Source organism: Schistocerca cancellata, chromosome 6, assembly GCF_023864275.1.
Source record: "Schistocerca cancellata isolate TAMUIC-IGC-003103 chromosome 6, iqSchCanc2.1, whole genome shotgun sequence".
In the NCBI taxonomy this organism is placed as follows: Eukaryota; Metazoa; Arthropoda; class Insecta; order Orthoptera; family Acrididae; genus Schistocerca; species Schistocerca cancellata.
Window position 1 is genome coordinate 241,049,955 of NC_064631.1, and position 19,019 is coordinate 241,068,973.

Here is a 19,019-nt window from a genome sequence, read left to right on the forward strand (position 1 = left end):
ACTATTGGGCAACGCAAAATCCACGATAGCTGCGACAAGTGGAACATCAGCGACCTTGGCGGGTTAATGTATGGTGCGGTATTTTGGGAGGAAGGATTACTGGCACCCATTTTATCGATGGAAATCTAAATGGTGCAATGTATGCCGATTTCCTACGTAATGTTCTACCGATGTTACTACAAGATGTTTCACTGCATGACAGAATGGTGATGTACTTGCAAGATGATGGATGTCTGGCACACAGCTCGCGTGCGGTTGAAGCGGTATTGAATAGCATATTTCATGACAGGTGGATTGGTAGTCGAAGCACCATACCATGGCCCGCACGTTCACCGGATCTGACGTCCCCGGATTTCTTTCTGTGGGGAAAGTTGAAGGATATTTGCTACCGTGAGCCACGGACAACGCCTGACAACATGCGTCAGCGCATTGTCACTGCATGTGCGAACATTACGGAAGGCGAACTACTCGCTGTTAAGAGAAATGTCGTTACACGTACTGCCAAATGCACTGAGATTGACGGACATCATTTTGAGCATTTATTGCATTAATGTCGTATTTACAGGTAATCACGCTGTAACAGCATGCGTTCTCAGAAATGAGAAGTTCACAATGGTACATGTATCACATTGTACTACAGAAATAAAATGTTCAAACGTACCTACGTTCTGTATATTAATTTAAAAAACCTACCTGTTACCAACGGTTCGTCTAAAATTGTGAGCCATATGTTTGTGACTATTACAGCGCCATCTATCACAAAGCGAAAAAAATGGTCCAACTAAAACATTTATATTTCTTTACGTACTACACGAATATGTAATAAAAATGGGGGTTTCTAGTTTAAAAAACGCTGTTGATATCCCTTTGACCTATGGCGCTGCCATAGGTCAAGCTAGACAAGTTTCGTGCATTGTAGTTTTTTCGTTTGACTCTTATTTCTTGAGATATTTGGCCCGGTCACGATCAATGGACCATGTTGTCGTCCTTGAAATGTATTCGCAGTTGCGAATACGATCAACCGCGAGCGGTCGCCTTACCCCTTTGGCTATCGGTTCACGACTCGGCCAGGCCTAAACTTCTATACGTCATCGCTCCTACGTCACAACGTATACTCGTACACACATTATGTAATTCCCTTACAAGGGAGGACTTTTTAACTGAAAGTCGCTGTCCGGTATCAGCAGATAAATACTGCAGTATCGTATTTACTCGTTATCGCCGTCTTCACGGTATGATTGTCTCGAGTTTTCCCTGTACGATAAAATCTGAAGCTTTTCAGGATTGTAATGGTGTGTTGGGTCAATTTAACTACAAAATAATAATAGTTCACTTCTATTTGTTTCTGTATTTTTAAAATACCTCTACATCCGCATCTACATTTACATCGATACTCTACAAATCACATTTAAGTGCCTGGCAGAGGGTTCATCGAACCACCTTGGCAATTCTCTATTATTCCTATTTCGTATCGCGCGCGGATAGAATGGACACCTAAATCTTTCCGTACAAGCTCTGACTTCCATTATTTTACCGTGGTGATCGTTCCTCCCTATTTAGGTCGGTGTCAACAAAATATTTTCGCATTCGGAGGAGAAAGTTGGTGATCGGAATTTCGTGAGAAGATTCCGTCGCAACGAAAAACGTCTTTCTTGTAACGATTTCCAGCCCAAATCCTGTATCGTTTCTGTGACATTTTCTCCCATATTTCACGATAATACAAAACGTGCTGCCTATCTTTGAACTTTTTCGATGTACTCCGTCAGTCCTATCTGGTAAGGATCCCACACCGCACAGCAGTATTCTAAAATAGGACGGACAAGCATAGTGTAGGCAGTCTCCTTAGTAGGTCTGTTACATTTTCTGAGTGTCCTGCCAATAAAACGCAGTCTTTGGTTAGCATTCCCCACAACATTTTCTACGGGTTCCTTGCAATTTAAGATGTTCGTAATTGTAATACCTAGGTATTTACTTGAATTTACGGCTTTTAGATTACACTGATTTATCGTGTAACCGAAGTTTAACGAATTCGTTTTAGCACTTATGTTGATGACCTCACACGTTTTGTTATTCAGGGTCAACTGCCAATTTTCGCACCATTCAGATGTCTTTTTAAATCGTTATGCAGTTTGTTTTGATCTTCTGATGACTTTATTAGTCGATAAACGACAGCGTCATCTGCAAACATCCGAAGACGGCTGCTCAAATTGTCTCCAAAAACGTTTATATAGATAAGGAACAGCAAAGGGCCTATAACACTAGCTTGGGGAACGCCAGAAATCACTTCTGTTTTACTCGATGACTTTCCGTCAATTACAATGAACTGTGATCTCTCTGACAGGAAATCACAAATGCAGTCACATAACTGAGACGATATTACATAAGCACGCAATTTCCATAAGAGCCGCTTGTGTGGTACAGTGTCAAAAACCTTCCGGAAATCCAGAAATACGGAATCGATCTGAAATCCCTTGTCAGTAGCACTTAACACTTCATGTGAATAAATAGCTAGTTGTGTTTTACAGGAATGATGTTTTCTAAATCCATGTTGACTGTGTGTCAATAGACTGTTTTCTTCGAGGTAATTCATAACGTTCGAACACAATATATGTTCTAAAATCCTGCTACATATCGACGTTAACGATATGGGCCTGTAATTTAGTGCATTACTCATACTGCCTTTCTTGAATATTGGTTTGACCTGTGCAACTTTCCAGTCTTTTGGTACGGATCTTTCGTCGAGCGAACGGTTGTATATGATTGTTAAGTGTGGAGCTAACGCGTCAGCATACTCCAAAAGGAACCTAATTGGTATACAGTCTGGACCAGAAGACTTGCTTTTATTAAGTGATTTAAGTTGCTTCACCACTCCGAGGACATTTACTTCTACGTTACTTGGATGGCTGTTTTACAGCTATTATACAACTTCCACATTAATATGATTTTCACCTGCTCAGATGAACTACAAATTTTCAACTGTTCATTACGTCTGCGCAAAACATTTCCTTCTTTATCAGCTGACTACTTTTCTAAGCGGGAAATTACAGTGAGATTACATTTATGGCCAAAGGATCTAATTATTTATATTGTAGCAAAAACAGAATATAAATTGAGTTGTACATGTCTATACGTAAAATTAACAAAATTTAGTGGGATATTGTAAATAAGTTTATAATATTTACAGTTATGTTTCTATTTACATCTAATGTAACAGCAGCGCAAAAATACACGCTAAGACAGATAAACGACGCAACGTGAAGGAGTTATCCGAATGGGACGAAAATCGGTATATGTTATGAACGTGTACAGACAAACAAATAAATACAATTGGGTGATTTTTTCAGGGGACAGAACTTCACAAATTGAGCAAGTCAGTAATGGACTGGTCCACCTCTGAACATCATGCAACCACTTATTCGGCCTCACCTTGACTGATAGAGTTGTAGAAAGCCATCCAGAGGGATGTCGGGCCAAATTCTGTCCAATTGGAGCGTTAGATCGTCAAAATCCGGAGCTGATTGGAGGGCTCTGCCCGTAAAGTTCCAAACGTTCTCAATTGGGGAGAGACCCGGGGACCTTTCTGGCCAAAGCAGGGTTCGACAAGCGTGAAGACAAGTAGTAGGAACTCACGCCTACAAGCAGCAGAGAAGCACGTCGTGTGCGGGCAGGCATTTTCTTGCTGAAACGTAAGCCCAGGATTGCTTGCCGTGAAGGGCAACAAATCGGGGTGTACAATATTGTCGATGTACCGCTGTGCTGTAAAGGTTCCGCGGATGATAACCAAAGGGGGCCTGCTATAAAATGAAGTGGTTCCCCAAACTATCACTCTTGGTTGTCAAGCGGCTTTGCGGGCGACAGTTACATTCGGATCCCACCGTTGTCGGCAACGTCTCAAGACACATCTTAGACCTGGACTCGCAGCGACTGTATGGAATTGTCTTCAGTGATGAGTCCCACTTCGAATAGAGATCCGATGACCAAAGAAGACGTTTCCGGGGACGCCCTGGACAGCGATGGGATTCCAGGCTGACTGTCTCCTGCCGTACGGCCCGAGAACGAATAGTGATGGTCTGAGGTGGCATTTCATTTTATTGGAGGACCGCTTTGGTTGACACCCGCTGCACTCTTACAACACAGCGATAGGGCGACGATATTCTTCGCTCTGTTTTGTTGCCCTTCATGGTAAGCCATCCTGCGCTTAGATTTCAGCAAGATAATGCCCGCCCGCATACGGTGAAAGTTTCTACTGCTTGTCTTCGTGCTTGCCAGCAACGTCGCCGTATCTCCCCCCAACTGAGAAAGTTTGGAGCGTTATGGGCACCGTCCTTTAACCAACAAGGGTTTTTTGACGATCTAACGCGCCAGCTGGATAGAATTTCAATCAACATCCCTCATAAGGACATACAACAACTCTATTAATCAATTCTAAGCTGAATAACTGCTTGCATAAGGGCCAGAGGTGGGTAAAAGCATTACTGACTTGCTAAATTGTGAAGCTCTTTCTCTTGAAAAGATCATCCGATTCTTCTGAAATTGTAATCATTTGTTTGTCTTTACATGTACATCATATCTCCCATTCGGATGATTTCTTCGTGGTGAGTTTTCTTTTTTTTTCTTAGAATCTATTACGTTTACACATAGACAGCCTTTTATAAGGATATAGGCTTAGAAATAAAATTATCTATTGCACCGTTACCAGGGAGTTATCAACGTGTTTTAGGCTCATTAAATCACACGCTGCAGACTAAATAAGTGAGAGTAAAGTTTTTCTTTCTATCTATCTAGCAATCTCTCTCTTTCTCTCTCTCTCTCTCTCTCTCTCTCTCTCTCTCTCTCTCTCTCTATCTATCTATCTATCTATCTATCTATCTATGTATCCATCTATCTATCTATCTATTTGTTGTGCATCTACGTCTGCGTGTGTGTACAACTAATCTGTGAGCTTTCTCCATTTCTTCAGGCGGTTGGGTTCCCTCATACCTACACCCATAGCTAAACTATTAATAAATTCCATGTCACGTGACGGTAAAGCTCCACCATAGAGTGGAGCGGAGTTTGAGTGCCGCCTTTTATGGTCCTGATGTGGTGTCTATGTTGCAGACCACCGTCGCACTTCGTGTTCATCCACGAGGTGCCTGGCCCCGGCATGGGGAAGCGAGCCTCCGACTCTGGCTCGGCGTACCCCACGCAGCGCGGCAGCCTGCACTCCGTGAGGCGCAACTCCTACGACATCCGCTCCGTCTCCAGCGACGGTAAGTACGCCAGCGGCTGGCTTGCCAACTGGCTAAACTCGGACTGTCTATGTTGGGGTCTAAGGCCATGAAACTGTTCCACGTTATAGCATCAAGGTAGGTAGGTACCCTTTCCAGACTTATTCCCATTCTCTAACAATACGTACCTCCATTTCCGTCGAAGAAGAAAATTAAGCCATGTATTAATAGAGGTTGTGAAGAAATCAGGACAGGGCAGAAACAGTGAGGAGAATCTACCACTTCCTTCCTAACAAATAAATAACATCAGTACTTTGTGAAGCATTTGATCAGAAGTATCGAGACACCTACAATTAGACATTCGTATGGGATGTGTACACACGTCATCTTTGCGACGGCTTCAGCTCTGCTGGCGACATTTTCAATGAGGTTTTTGAATGTCGGTGGAGGAACGGCAGCCCATTCTTCCAGAAGAGCCGAAACCAGAAAAGGTGGTGATATTCGACGCTTCAGTCTGGAGCGAAGTCGACGTTCTGACTCATCCCAAAGGTGTTCTACTGGGTTCAGTTGGGGACTGTGGGCGGACCAGACCATTTCAGAAATGTTATTCTTCACAAATCAGTGATTCACAGACGCTTCTTTATGACAGGGTGTAATGTCATGTCGCTGCAATCAGTCATCATTTACGAAATGGTCCTCTACTGAACGCAGAACACGAAGCTGTAAAATGTGCTCACATCCTTGAGCATTTAGCGTTTTTCAAGCGCAGTATGGGGACCAAAACCTACCTACGTAAAATTCAACATACCATAGCACAACATTCTTCGTACGTAACTGTTGGTAGCAGAAATGACTACAGGTAACTTTCTCCAGGCATATAGCGTCATTCGTCACTCCAAAGCATTCGTTTCCAGTCATCTAAGGTCCACTAGGTCACTCGATTTTTACAAGCACCCTTCGCCGGTCCGTATCAGTCGGTGCAAGAGATCTGCCAGGCCTTCGTTAACTATGGTTGTACATTCTCGTTTCTACTTCACAATCACATCACAACAGTCGACTTGGACAGCTTTGGAACAATGGAAATTTCCGTGATGGATCTGTTACTCAGTTGATATCCAGTGGCTAGTCCACGTTGGACGTCATTGAGAGCTCCTGGCCGACAATTTGTACAGGCATCGCTATATTCTGGCCTCGTTTTATACGTTCAGGTCACCTCTCGTGACATCTGTCGGTCAATTCCGCCTGGCGTAGGAGTGTCCGGATACTTTTGATTAGATAGTGTATTTCTCGTCGACCAATGGAGCAATACATTATCTGTCGTAGACGTGATCGTTTCCCGGCTATTTAGTAAAAATACGCCAACGCAACGCAGACGTCTGCTTGTGGAAGCAATCTTCACCCAATACCACATCGTCTGGGAATGTGCCAACACACAAGGTATTTCAGATCAGGGCATGAACGCCTTTGGTAATCCTCCAGTTTGTGGCATAACGGAGTGAGGAGCTGTGGCACAGCTGATGAAATGCGACCTTACATGACGAAGAGAAAGCCTGGAAGACGCTATACGTGATGACAACGGGACGAACCAAGGCAGAACCCTCAACCACAGTGTCCTTCCGGACTAAATGAGGAGATGAGACACGGAGAGGACCAGAAAAAATTTCCTCAGACCCTCATAGCCATCTCTGTCGCAATCTCTACGCCTTGGACGGCAAGGAAGCACTGCGACTGTGAATGGCTCAATGCGCCAGGTGATAGCAATCAAAGCCGGCCGGTGTGGCCGAGCGGTTAAAGGCGCTACAGTCTGGAACCGCACGACCGCTACGGTCGCAGGTTCGAATCCTGCCTCGGGAATGGATGTGTGTGATGTCCTTAGGTTAGTTAGGTTTAAGTAGTTCTAAGTTCTAGGGGACTGATGACCACAGCAGTTGAGTCCCATAGTGCTCAGAGCCATTTAAACCATTTTTTGATAGCAATCAAGACAAAAGGAGAAAAACAATTTAGAAACAGAAGTACTACTTCAAACAGCCGAGATCGCTATTGTACAGCATTTATTGTGACGATCAGTTTTAGGAAACTACGTTGCTACTACACAGAGCCTGTACCGTCTGTGATGTTTACTTGAGAATCTCGGTAGCTATTCTGCTAAAGTATGAACATGAGCTTGTATGATCGCTGCAGTATATGTGTTGTTTAATGTAATGGTTATTTTATGCTTGACTTGCTGAAATACTGTTGTTCTCATGTTTATCAAGTATTGTTCTATGATATGACATGGTATAATATGCATTGGATAAAGATTCAGTAAAATGTTCTGCAGATGGTATGTTATATTCCTTGGTATGGTACACGTTTATGTAAAATTGTTTTACGCCCCTTTACATCCGATCCCAGTGTGCTTCAATATGTTGACCTATGTTTTACAGATCTGATGACAGCAACGTAGTTTGTTGAAACCAGTCATCACAATAAATGCTGTACAATAGCTATATTGGCTGTTTGAAGTTGTACTAATGTTTCTACATTAATGGAGATCGTTCCCTAACTTGACAATGTGTGTGCACACGCAAGGAGAAAAACAAATGTTGTTAGTGATATCCAGTACAAAAGAGTAATGTCCTGTAGTGCTGTGTAGTGTAATGTTTCATACTGTAGCGTAGTGTTAAATTATAAATTAGAAAAATCTGTGATACAGTAATGGGTTACAGAATAGTGACCTAGTACCAACAGGATTCCGGATGGGCATATATCTGTGTGCTACATGGACAAGGGGCAGAATGCAGTTATTTTCCCTTAACATGTAATTAGTTTTCCTGACTCTCTCACTCTCTCTCTCTCTCTCTCTCTCTCTCTCTCTCTCTCTTCTCCAGTTATGGTACTTTCCTCACAGAGCATACTTCTGAGCTGTACTAATGCATTTGAAATTTTATGTTAAGATATCATGAGACATACTCGTGTTCATGTTGTCCTATTTATTTTGACTGCCTCGAATTATTTTTCGCCTAGTGCAAAATAAAAGTGGTACCAAGCAAACGTTTAACTATCAGGGGGACATTAACCAACACGTTTTCCTTTCTTATATCTTTGTTCATTACGAAGATGTTTTTGTTAAGCAGCATCCTATATTTTTTATTCGGTAATTCACTTCATCTTTTCAAGATCTATTCAAAAAGGTGTCACTGCGTATCACTGACGTAAACATGATGTTATTAAGCACGTAACACAAAATTAAGTCTGACTCTCCCGTAGTAGAACACAGTGCTGGTATCCTGGGTAATGTAACTCGTCTACTTGCTGCAGTTGACAGTAAACAAATGGAAGCACAATGGAGAATGTACGCCAGTCACTCAGTCAATTGTCTTCATTTGAAGTTTTGTCTGAGCACAATATATACCAACCGAGACAAGGTAGAAATTCTACCCATCCATAGAGAATGTAAGTTAGCGGAACAGTAATTGTAGTAATTTTCTGTATAGAACTTCATGGGTAGATGTGTTCTGTATTAGAATCTAGATCACAGACAAAAAGAAAACAGAAAATAAATAAATGTCGTCTAGAAGAACTTTGCCCCTCTCCTGTCTGAAAGGGTCCGCAGCTCGTGGTCTTGCGCTAGCGTTCTCGCTTCCCGCGCATGGGGTTCCGGGTTCGATTCCCGGCGGGGTCAGGGCTTTCTCCTACCTCGACATGACTGGGTGTGGTGTCGTGTTCATCATCATCATACATCCCCATTACGGTCGGAGGAAGGCAATAGCAAACCACCTCCACTAGATCCTTGCCTAGTACGGCGGTACGGGTCTCCCGCATCGTCCCCAACGCTCCTCGGAGTATGGGACCTCATCATCATCATCTCTGAAAGGATTTCCATCTATTGCTGACACATGCATCCGCGATACTTTTTGAAAGCGGAGGAGACTAGGGTCTTTACAGGCGTTAACAAAGAATGGACGTCGAAATTTGACGTTGTGCGGACGTGAACTTCGTAAGAGATCTGCGAGCAGACTCGGACTGGACAATATTTGGGAAGAAAATCGGTAGTGTCCGTGATTATAGTACCACCGTAGCATTAGCCAAATGCTGTTTAGTGGGATCACGGAAATCTGCACTGCGCAACGTAATTAAAGGGTCACTTTTTTAGAAACCCCGTAATTGCCACCCATTGCGACGCTTAAGTTTGACATTTGGTTCAATGGCACCAACGCGTGTCGCCCTCCGTTGTCACCTTCGGGCTTGATAACGCTCCAGACGGCAAAGAGTCGAGACGTTCATGTGACGTGTAGAGTTAATGATGTCACACTGCCACCAAACTTCATCAACCTCTGCCCAATGCCATCGTCGACGTGTCACACAATGGGAAGGTCATCTTAGCCCCTCTTTACCACATTTCATCCTCTCTTTTCACATCTCTGCGACGGAGGTTAGAACCGCGACGCATAGCGTTGAAATACGCGGTTTTCTTATGAGTGGGCAAAGAAAACATTCCGGACACACCGGGCTCGCAATGAAACCTCCATTTCTCCAGGAGCATTGATCCCCGCACTTTTCGAGGTCAGAATCGTAGTTTGCAGTGCGATGAGCAATAGGAAGACGTTCTTGACAACCCTTGACACTAACACTCTCGGACATTTCAAGGCTTCTCCAAGGACGTTGGGGACTAAGTGCCCATTATACGTGATCTGACCCTTTTAGTGCCAGGGCGGCCGAAATTTTTGCTCTCGTGTACAGAATTGAACTACTAGGCACCGTTCAAAATCATCAGGTAGGACTGATTGGGAGATAGAGAAGATCCAACGAAGAGCGGAGCGTTTCATCAAGGGGTCGTTTAGCTGGCGAGAGAGCGTTACGGAGATGCTAAACAAACTCCACTGGCAGACGTTACAAGAGAGGCGTTGAGAACACGGAGAGATTTACTATTGAAATTTCGGGACAGCACTTTTCAGAAGGAAGCGGAGCAACATATTACTTCCCCTCAAATACATCTCGCGCATTGATCACGAGGAGAAAATTCGAGAAATTAGAGCCAGTACAGAGGTTTACCGACAATCATTCTTCCACGCACTATTCGCGAGTGGAATAGGATTGGGGGAATCAGATAGTGGTACCGAGAGTAGCCTCCGCCACACACCATTAGGTGGCTTGCGGAGTATGATGTAGATGTAGATTCGACGAAATATGAATCTGATCCGAAACAGCAGAGGGTGCTTGCACTTTTTCAGCCGTTTTATTTCGCGTGCTCCTGTGGCGTGATCATGAGTGAATAAAACGAAAAAGGGTCCTCTAAGCTCCCCCAGTTCGGCAAAACACTCGTTGCCACCCACTCATCTTTTTGAGCACCTTAAAAATGTACCTGTACAGAGAGAACTTGTGACGAGAGATCCCAGATTCCTGCAGACTAACTACGCTGCTAATCTTGCGCCTCATGCTCGGCCATCCGAAATCAGAGTGTGTCAAAGAGGTTACTGGTCTGCAAGCGCCTAGGACTTCGTCAAGTGTCCTCTCTGTACAGTCACATTGTTAAAATTCTCAATAAAATTGGGCGGGTGGCACAGAGGGTTTTCCACAGTGGGGGAGGGGGGGGGGGAGGAGCGGGGTTCTTAGAGAGGCAATGCGTCATTTTATTCACACATGTGTCATGTCGCATTCCCCCAATGACCACACCACAGCGCGACACAAAATAGGGTCGCTGAGAAACCATAAGCAACCTTTGCTCTTTCAGATCATGTCCAAATTTCATCGAGTGATTTTGAATGGTCCCTAATGGTTACAGCCTGTGCACAAGAGCAAAAACTGCGGTCCCACTGCGCTCCAAATGGGTGCGATCACATTCGATAGGGATGGAGCTTCACATCTCCTTAGAGGAGGATTGAAACGTCTGAGGGTGTCAGCAGTGTCAAAGGTTGTCAAGAAATTCTTCGTGTTGCTCACTGCACTGCGAAACGTCGTTGTCGACCGCGAAATGTGTGGGACTCAACGCCCCAGGGAAAGGGGTGGTTTCATTGACGCCCTTTATACCACCCCTGCGGCCTTCTAGAGCCTGTGCTGAGCGGCGGTGTGTTTGGAATGTTTTCTATGGCCAATCATAAGAAAACCACTTGATTTTAGACTCTGGGCGTCGCGGTTCTGATCTCCATTGCAGAGGCGTCAAAAGAAGGGATGAAATGTGGATAATAGGGAGTATAACGACCTTCTGATCGCATTACAAGTCCACAGTGACATTGAGCAGAACTGTGGTGATATTTGGTGCCAATTTAATGTCATTAAGCCACCTTACACCTCACATGAATTTCTGAGTGGTGCCTTTTTTTTCACATGTGTGGACACCGTGCTGTTGGAAGCGTCGTCGAGCCTCAGGGTGACGTCACAGGATGCCATGCTTTGGCGGTTTTACAGAGGAAGATTGTACGTACCATTACACCAAATTTAAGACGAAAGTATTGAAGAGGCTGAGAATTACATGGTTTCTAAAATGTGATGCTTTACTTCTTTTGTACAGTGAAAAGCAGGAAGGCTGGAGGAGAACCTGCATTGTGTTCCGAACCTGAATTCTGTCCCCTGATCACTGAATCACCTCGTTCGGTCTTTGCACAAGATGGATTAAATATTTAGAGTGTTCCAAGACGGTTTTTTCGACGTCTACCGCGCTTGTCAACTGAGCTTGTGGGTCGCTCCTGATGATATCGATGTAGACAAGATGCTGGCCTCCCTTTTTTCCGCTTCATATTCTAAATAGCCTGAAATGAGGTAACTTGAACACTCCAGTAATTTTAATCGGACGGAGGAAAGCGTAAGACGGAATGGTATCTGGATTCTGGTACTGAAGAGGATTTTTACCAGTCATACATCGTGGAGTAGTCGCAGTATGTGTCGACAGCAACCGCTGAAAACATCTGACGTCACGCCTCTGTGTGGGAGCCTTCTGCCGATAGGGACGAAAGATTGGGTTTCTCCAAGAAATTCATTCAACCACGGAATAAAAGCACCTATATAGGAAGAATGATCATCATTATGAAATAAATCGAAGCTCACACGGAAATCTTTAAGTGTTGGTTCTTCCCGCGCGCTTTTCGAGATTGGAATGATAGAGAAACAGCTTGAAGATTATCCGATGAATCCTCTGCCAGGCACTTAATTGTGAACTGCAGAGTAATGTTGTAGATGTGGATGTGGAAAACTTTGATGTGTGACATTTTCGGTCTTGAAAATTCACACTTAAAATCGTTGCGTACTGGATTTTGAAAATGATATATGCAGGATACAGAAGATTCGAAATTTTCTGTGGGCATGTTCGAGTATTCCGCTCGATAGAAAGGCAGAAATCGGAGCTCGAGAGCTGGTATGAAACACAGTTTCAGTTCGTCAGAGAGGTTTATTTTCCAGCGAAAGTTTCAGTGTGATTGAATCTTATAATGCACTATGGACAAGAATAGTACAGACAAAATTTACTAAATTCGGCTGAGTGTTTGGTACAAGGAAGCTATGATTTCCAGTGACTAAAAAACGCGTAACTGTAATTCACCTGTGTCAGAATGTAGACGCTTTTTCTTGAAAATGTCCCAAGAAACTTTCCAGAAATGTGCAGCTAAAATTCGTATGTATCGCACAAAATCTTTCAAATCATCCGTACTTACAGTTGGGAAACCGATGGGTTGGGCGTGGCTGTCCTGTTGCGTGGCCCACATAGTCCTGAGATATGAATCTGATGATTTTGTCATTAACACACATGAAGAGCCCAATTAGCTTTTTATACCTGGGATTCACAGTCATGTAGAACTTTATAAAAGACATCATATTTAAACCAGTGACTATAACAGTTTCTTTATTTCATGATTGCAATTTCAGCCTTAGACCATTATCAAGTACAGAGTTTCGTGGCTTTAAGCCATTTCAACTTAAAATGAGCTGACACATTTATATTTCGTTGTCATTATAATTAAATACATTCGTGACACTGTTACATATTGCGAGCACACATATCCATACGTCATAAAACATAGTTTGTAGACACTCATGTTCGTTTGCCTATTACTAGTCACTTATGCACCAACCTGCAACGGCAGATTACTGTTTACATACTACTGCATGCTTCTTCTGCAATACCGGAGCGTATACGAAAGTTTATTGTGTATCGGAGTCTGCCGTAATATAAGTGATCGGCATTTTAAACAATGACTATAAAGAAACTGATTGATACAGTAACAAAACAGTACTATGGCGCAAGCCCACGGATTTTACCTGAGGCTGCGTTTCCTGCTCTTCATTGTCTGACTCGTTGCGTACGGTTATCTCTTCAGAGCCCAATGAGTTGCTGACTGATTTAGTCTTAATACCAAAATCCTACTGTCACGATGTCAGGTGTATTACTCGTTCAGACGATTAACATAAAGACGCTCTGCAACGAATTACTGAAGACCTTGGATCCATATTATATCAAATTCTTCAACAAACGCCACTGCACAAACTCAGAAGATTCTCCAGTAGTCCACTTCCCACAGGAAAATAGTATGTTTTCTTCCTGTCTGATCTCGTCCGCCGTTTACAAGCTGTGACGATTAAGAAAGGACATTGATACGAGACATGTAAGTATTGCACACTTATTATACGAGGGACATTCAATAATGCAATACTTTTCTTTCTCTGTCAATTTCGGTTCAACAATAGCAGAATTTGATGCGGGACATCGTCTAACATTCCCACTTCAGACCCTATCGTTTCATGAAGTTCCTATTGGTAGCGGCGCTATACACAGCCTTCAAAATGACGTCTGTAACGGAGGCGATTTCCAAACAGAAAGGTGTCACTGAGTTTCGTTTGGCGGAAAATCGGCGCATCACATATTTTCACAGACGCTTGCAGAACGTCACGGAGACCGGGCAATAAATAAAAGCGAGGTGAGCCTTTGGGTGAGGCGTCTGTCGTCATGGCAACAAGGGCTTCCGTATCTGTCCAATCTCCCGCGTGCCGGCCGCCCACACACAGCTGTGACTCCTGCAGTGTTGGAACTTACGGACACTCTCATTCGAGATGATCGACGGATCACAATCCAACACCTCGCTACTCAACTGGACGTCTTTGTTGCTAGTGTTGACACAGTCGTCCACCAGTTGAGGTATTCAAAGGTGTGTGCAATCTGGGTGCCTCGCCCACTAACAGAAGACCATGGAGAACAATGAGGGACATTCTGTGCAGAATTTCTTGAGCTTTACGAGGCTGATCGCGACAATTTTTTGTCGAACATCGTCACTGGTGATGAATCATGGGACATCACTTCGTGCCGGGAACAAAACGGCAATCCATGAGTGGCGCCACACCATCTCTCCTTCGAAGAAAAAGTTCAAGCCGCACCTTGAGCTGGTAAAGTCATGGTGACTGTCTTCTGGGACTCTGAACTGGTTATTCTGTTTGATGTCCTCCCTCATGGTGCAACGATCATCTCTGAAGTGTATAGCGCTACCCTCAGGAAACTGAAGAAACGACTTCCGCGTGTTCGTCGCCAAAAACAGGCAAACGTACTTCTCCTTCTCCATGACAATGCAAGGCCTCGCACAGGTCTGCGCTCCTGAGAGGAGCTCACAAAACGTCATCGGACTATTCTTCCTCACCCACCCTACAACCCGGATCTCGCACCTTCCGACTCCAGTCAGTTTGGCTCAATGAAGGATGCATTCCACGGGAAGCAGTACGTGGATGATGGGCAGGTTATTGATCCAGCAAGATGTTGCCTCCGACGTCGATCAGTAGAGTGGTACCAAGCTGGAATACAGGCCCTCCCAGTAAAGTGGCGTAAGGCCGTCGCATTGAACGGAGATTACGTTGAGAAAGAGAGTTTTGTAGCCAACATAGTGGAGAACAATATGATGTATTTGAATCTTAATAAAGCCAACTTGCATTCATAAAAAAGTGTGTTGCATTTCTTAGTGAACCCCCCCCCCCCTCGTAAATATTTTTTTATTTTCAATGCGGTCATCGTCTCTGCCTATACTTCAGTAATTACATTTCTGCCGTTATTCAAAGCAGTTTGATGTTATTCATCTCCTGTTACCCACAGCAAGATGATTTTTTTTGTTGACCTTGATCAGTTTTGAAGGATTAAAACTCACTTCCTTAAATCCAGTTTTCGATTCGAGGAGTAGATCCAAGTCAAATGGAGCGAGATCTGGGGAATATAGGAGATGTGCGTGCTAAGGATAGCGGTTGACAGCTAAAAATTGCTTCAATGAGATGGAATGTTAGATGGACACGTTTTCATACAGTCCATGATCTATTCGAGCACAAAATCGGTCGTTTTTATTTAAATCATTCTCGGTTGCGACTTAAATGTAATATTTCTGGTTAATCGTTGATACCTGAAGTACCCACCGGATCATTATCACACATTTGATAACAAAGAGAAAATCGGCGCATTTTCTACGATTCCGAGTGACTGATTTATTCGTTTTTTACACTTTCGGCAACCATCAATTATCCCTTTATATTCGCTGAAAGTCCATATTTAATTGCGTCTCATGACTTTCCTAGCAAGCATAGCTCTTTCTTTATTCTTTCCGTGATGTCAGAGGAGATTTTTTCTGTTGTCTTTTTGTCCCTAAGTGAGATTTGAAGCAACCACTTATGTGCGGCCTGCATTTTCATAATGTTCCAAATTTTATACTACGTTTGTCTTTTTGTCTCTCAGTTGATGTCACCTATCAACCAAATATTGCAACATGTATCCCTACATGGACATTAATCTTCTAAATTTTTTCGTAACTTCTCGCAGCCACTGATCAACCCGGAAATTTATGTTCTATGCCTCTTCCAAAGTTGTTTCACTCCCATAACTCTGACGAAAGTTTTGGGAAAATTTCCTTGAATTTCAGGAAATTCTGCGTCTAGTACATTTCTTCCATACTCAAAGACGTTTGGGGCTTGCTGCCGCTCGTCGCTAATTATAGTCCGTAACATTTCGACTAGACACCTGCCAGTCATCTTCAGGTGGGCCACCGATGGCTGAAGAAGACTTTTTTCTCTCTTTACTGTTATTTCAGTTCCCCACGAAGAGGTAGGCTGGCAGCGGACAAAATGGTTTTTCAGGGAAACGTTACATAACTTAGAGTGACTTTTTAAAACACACAAAACAGATTACAGTAAATAATGATTTTTAAAAAACACATTGGTGGGCCAAAGTTATGACTTTTGCATCGAAACAGACGGCAGTAGCTCATCATAGTAGGCAATTCACAGTGGGAGAGGATTGTAAATTGCATCTGAGATGGTGTGTTGTGGGAAATAAGTCTCATACTGAATGTCGTCAGGATTTGAAGGTTAAAGCCATGGCTTTTGATTAGGCCGTGGATCTGGGCACGGTATGCATTCCAAGCTCCGCGTAATAATCCTGGATTTATCGGGGACAATGATTAGGAGTGGAACAGGTGAAATTTGATACACGGTATGAGATCTGGTTACGGTCAGGTCTATGACCTCTCAAGACATAAGGGTAATGGCACTGAGGTGGTATTTGTGTCAGACCTGTTGTGGTCGGGGTTCTAGATTTCGTGGCCATTGTGAATGTTGATAAACTGATGACACAACTGTTTTTCGGAAGGTGTGCAGGTGTGCAGCATGTGACACTGGTTCGGCCTATGTGGATTAGTAAACTGTATGGTATAAGATGATTATGGCGGAAGTAGATAATGGCGAGGACTCAACTGAGTTTTGGGAGAAAGTGGTGAAGTCGAGGTACTCAGTTGGATCATTCAGGAGCGGTTGAGGGAGAAAATAAATATTTAGAAAATGGCTGATGGCAACTCCGCCCCAGGCAATAGGATTGTTCGACATCGGATATAAGGTGACATGCCTGTGGAATGGTGGGGTTAAAATGGTTCAAATGGCTCTGAGCACTATGGGACTTAACATCTATGGTCATCAGTCCCCTAGAGCTTAGAACTACTTAAACCTGAATAACCTAAGGACAGCACACAACACCCAGTCATCACGAGGCAGAGAAAATCCCTGACCCCACCGGGAAACGAATCCGGGAACCCGGGCGCGGGAAGCGAGAACGCTACCGCACGACCACGAGCTGCGGACTGGTGGGGTTAGAGAGAGGTTTCGTCGAGAAGGAGGGCATGGCTTTCGTGTTGTCGGATGGCGTGAGCGAGAAGATGTTTATTGGAGCGGAGGGAACGGACATTTTGGGTTTGAAAATTGTACATCTGCTCTTCATTTTCAGTCATACCGGGAGGTGTTTTAAGGTTAGGTTAAAATGAGTATTCCGAGGCGTTCGTAAATGAAATTTACTTGATTTTGGGAACAGGTGACGTATGTATTGTGAGATGGGGTGTGGTGCGGATGGCAAAATTTAGGCGCTGTAGGATGTGGGGTCTTTCAAGTGGGTGAACATTTCGAAGGACTAAGTTACTCAATGATGGGCTGAGGAAGTAGTTTGTACAAAGTGGTTTTGAACAAGTATTCCCCCGTCCTGCCCTTTATTGGCATGCTGTTTGTACTCTCCGCATGCGTGGCACACTGCCCTGCGGCGGAGGAATTGCCGAAGCCAGCTGGCCAAGGACTGTGACTCACCATGGCGATCCTCGCACTCTGTTTCCCTTGTCTGAAGCAAACTGTCGATAAATTTCAGGTTAAAGTTGTTTTTCTATCCACCATTTAAATTTCTGATCTCCTAGTATTAGAGAAGAACGATTTTTTATTGCGGAACGACGGGATCTACAAAATATCTTGCCAATGTGGTATGGCTAACATAGTCCAGACCACGCGCACCGAGTAAGAACGCTGCACCGAACATTTAATGTGCACTCGCCTTATGCAGGCACTCGAGTCTTTTTCTGCTGAATATTGTTCTTCTAGCGGAAAGTCAATGGAAATGGTAAAAAAATAATTGTGGCCACAGTATCATCATTATTAAAGAATACGTGGAGACACGCTTGGCGGGAAATCTGATGAACCTGTTGGATAGTGGATGGAACCTCATCATTTTCACGATTTGCTCCAAACAAAGAAGACAGAGTACGCCGACGCCGAGGTGAACTTCAGGTTTGGGGACAGCTACCCAGCGAGGTGGCGCAGTAGTCACAAAACTTGACTGGCAGTCAGCTGAGCGACGGTTCGAATCCCCACCCAGTTACCCAGATTTAGGTTTTCTGTGATTTCGCTGACTCGCTTAAGATTTCCGGGATGTTTCCCTTTTGAACCTTTCCCGTCCTTTCCCAGTCCGATCTTGTGTTTCGTCTCTAAAAACCTCGTTGTCAATGAGACGTTAAACTCTAATCTTCCTTCTTTCCTAGGAACAGCTGAGTTCCACAATTCCACCACCGAGGGCACTGCCCGCAGGGTGGCGTTATTAGTCTGCCACCACTATCTTCGACGGTAGAAGTTTGAAATTCACAAACGCCAATCCTTTTTTTCCCAGTTGGGAAACCCCCTGCCCCACTTCCAGTTTACCGGCTAATAACTGGCAGAAGAGATCCGCGACTCTGTACTGGGCCGGACCGCAAGCAGCTCGATCTACTCCTTGGAGTGAAAAATAAGCAGACTGTTAAAAACCGTATATGCCAGTCAAACAAACACGTCTACAACTGCTAGCATTCCGTAGAACTACTGTTTTAACTTTGGAAAAAAAAGTAAGATTGATGCGCTGCTCTGTTCATAGGTTGAACGCTGGGTTCAGGGCGACCGCGTAACATCGTCCTGCGCAGATAATAGTCAGCTAAAGCTGCCAGTTTTCAACCAGCGGAGAAGTGCGCCCTGGTAACACGGAGCTCAGCTCACCCCTTCCTCTAAAATCGCGAGGCTAGTATAAGTGCCGGCTCGTTAGCC

General features: G+C 44.0%; 1 protein-coding gene across 1 annotated transcript in view; it reads left to right on the plus strand.

The window, feature by feature from the left end:
• Nucleotides 1-19,019, plus strand: part of LOC126191056 (high affinity cAMP-specific and IBMX-insensitive 3',5'-cyclic phosphodiesterase 8A) — a 1,161,190-nt gene that overhangs the window by 928,625 nt on the left and 213,546 nt on the right. The window contains exon 9 of the mRNA XM_049931769.1: nucleotides 5,101-5,252. Within this exon, the coding sequence (XP_049787726.1) occupies nucleotides 5,101-5,252 (152 nt within the window). The remainder of the gene's footprint in view (nucleotides 1-5,100; nucleotides 5,253-19,019) is intronic.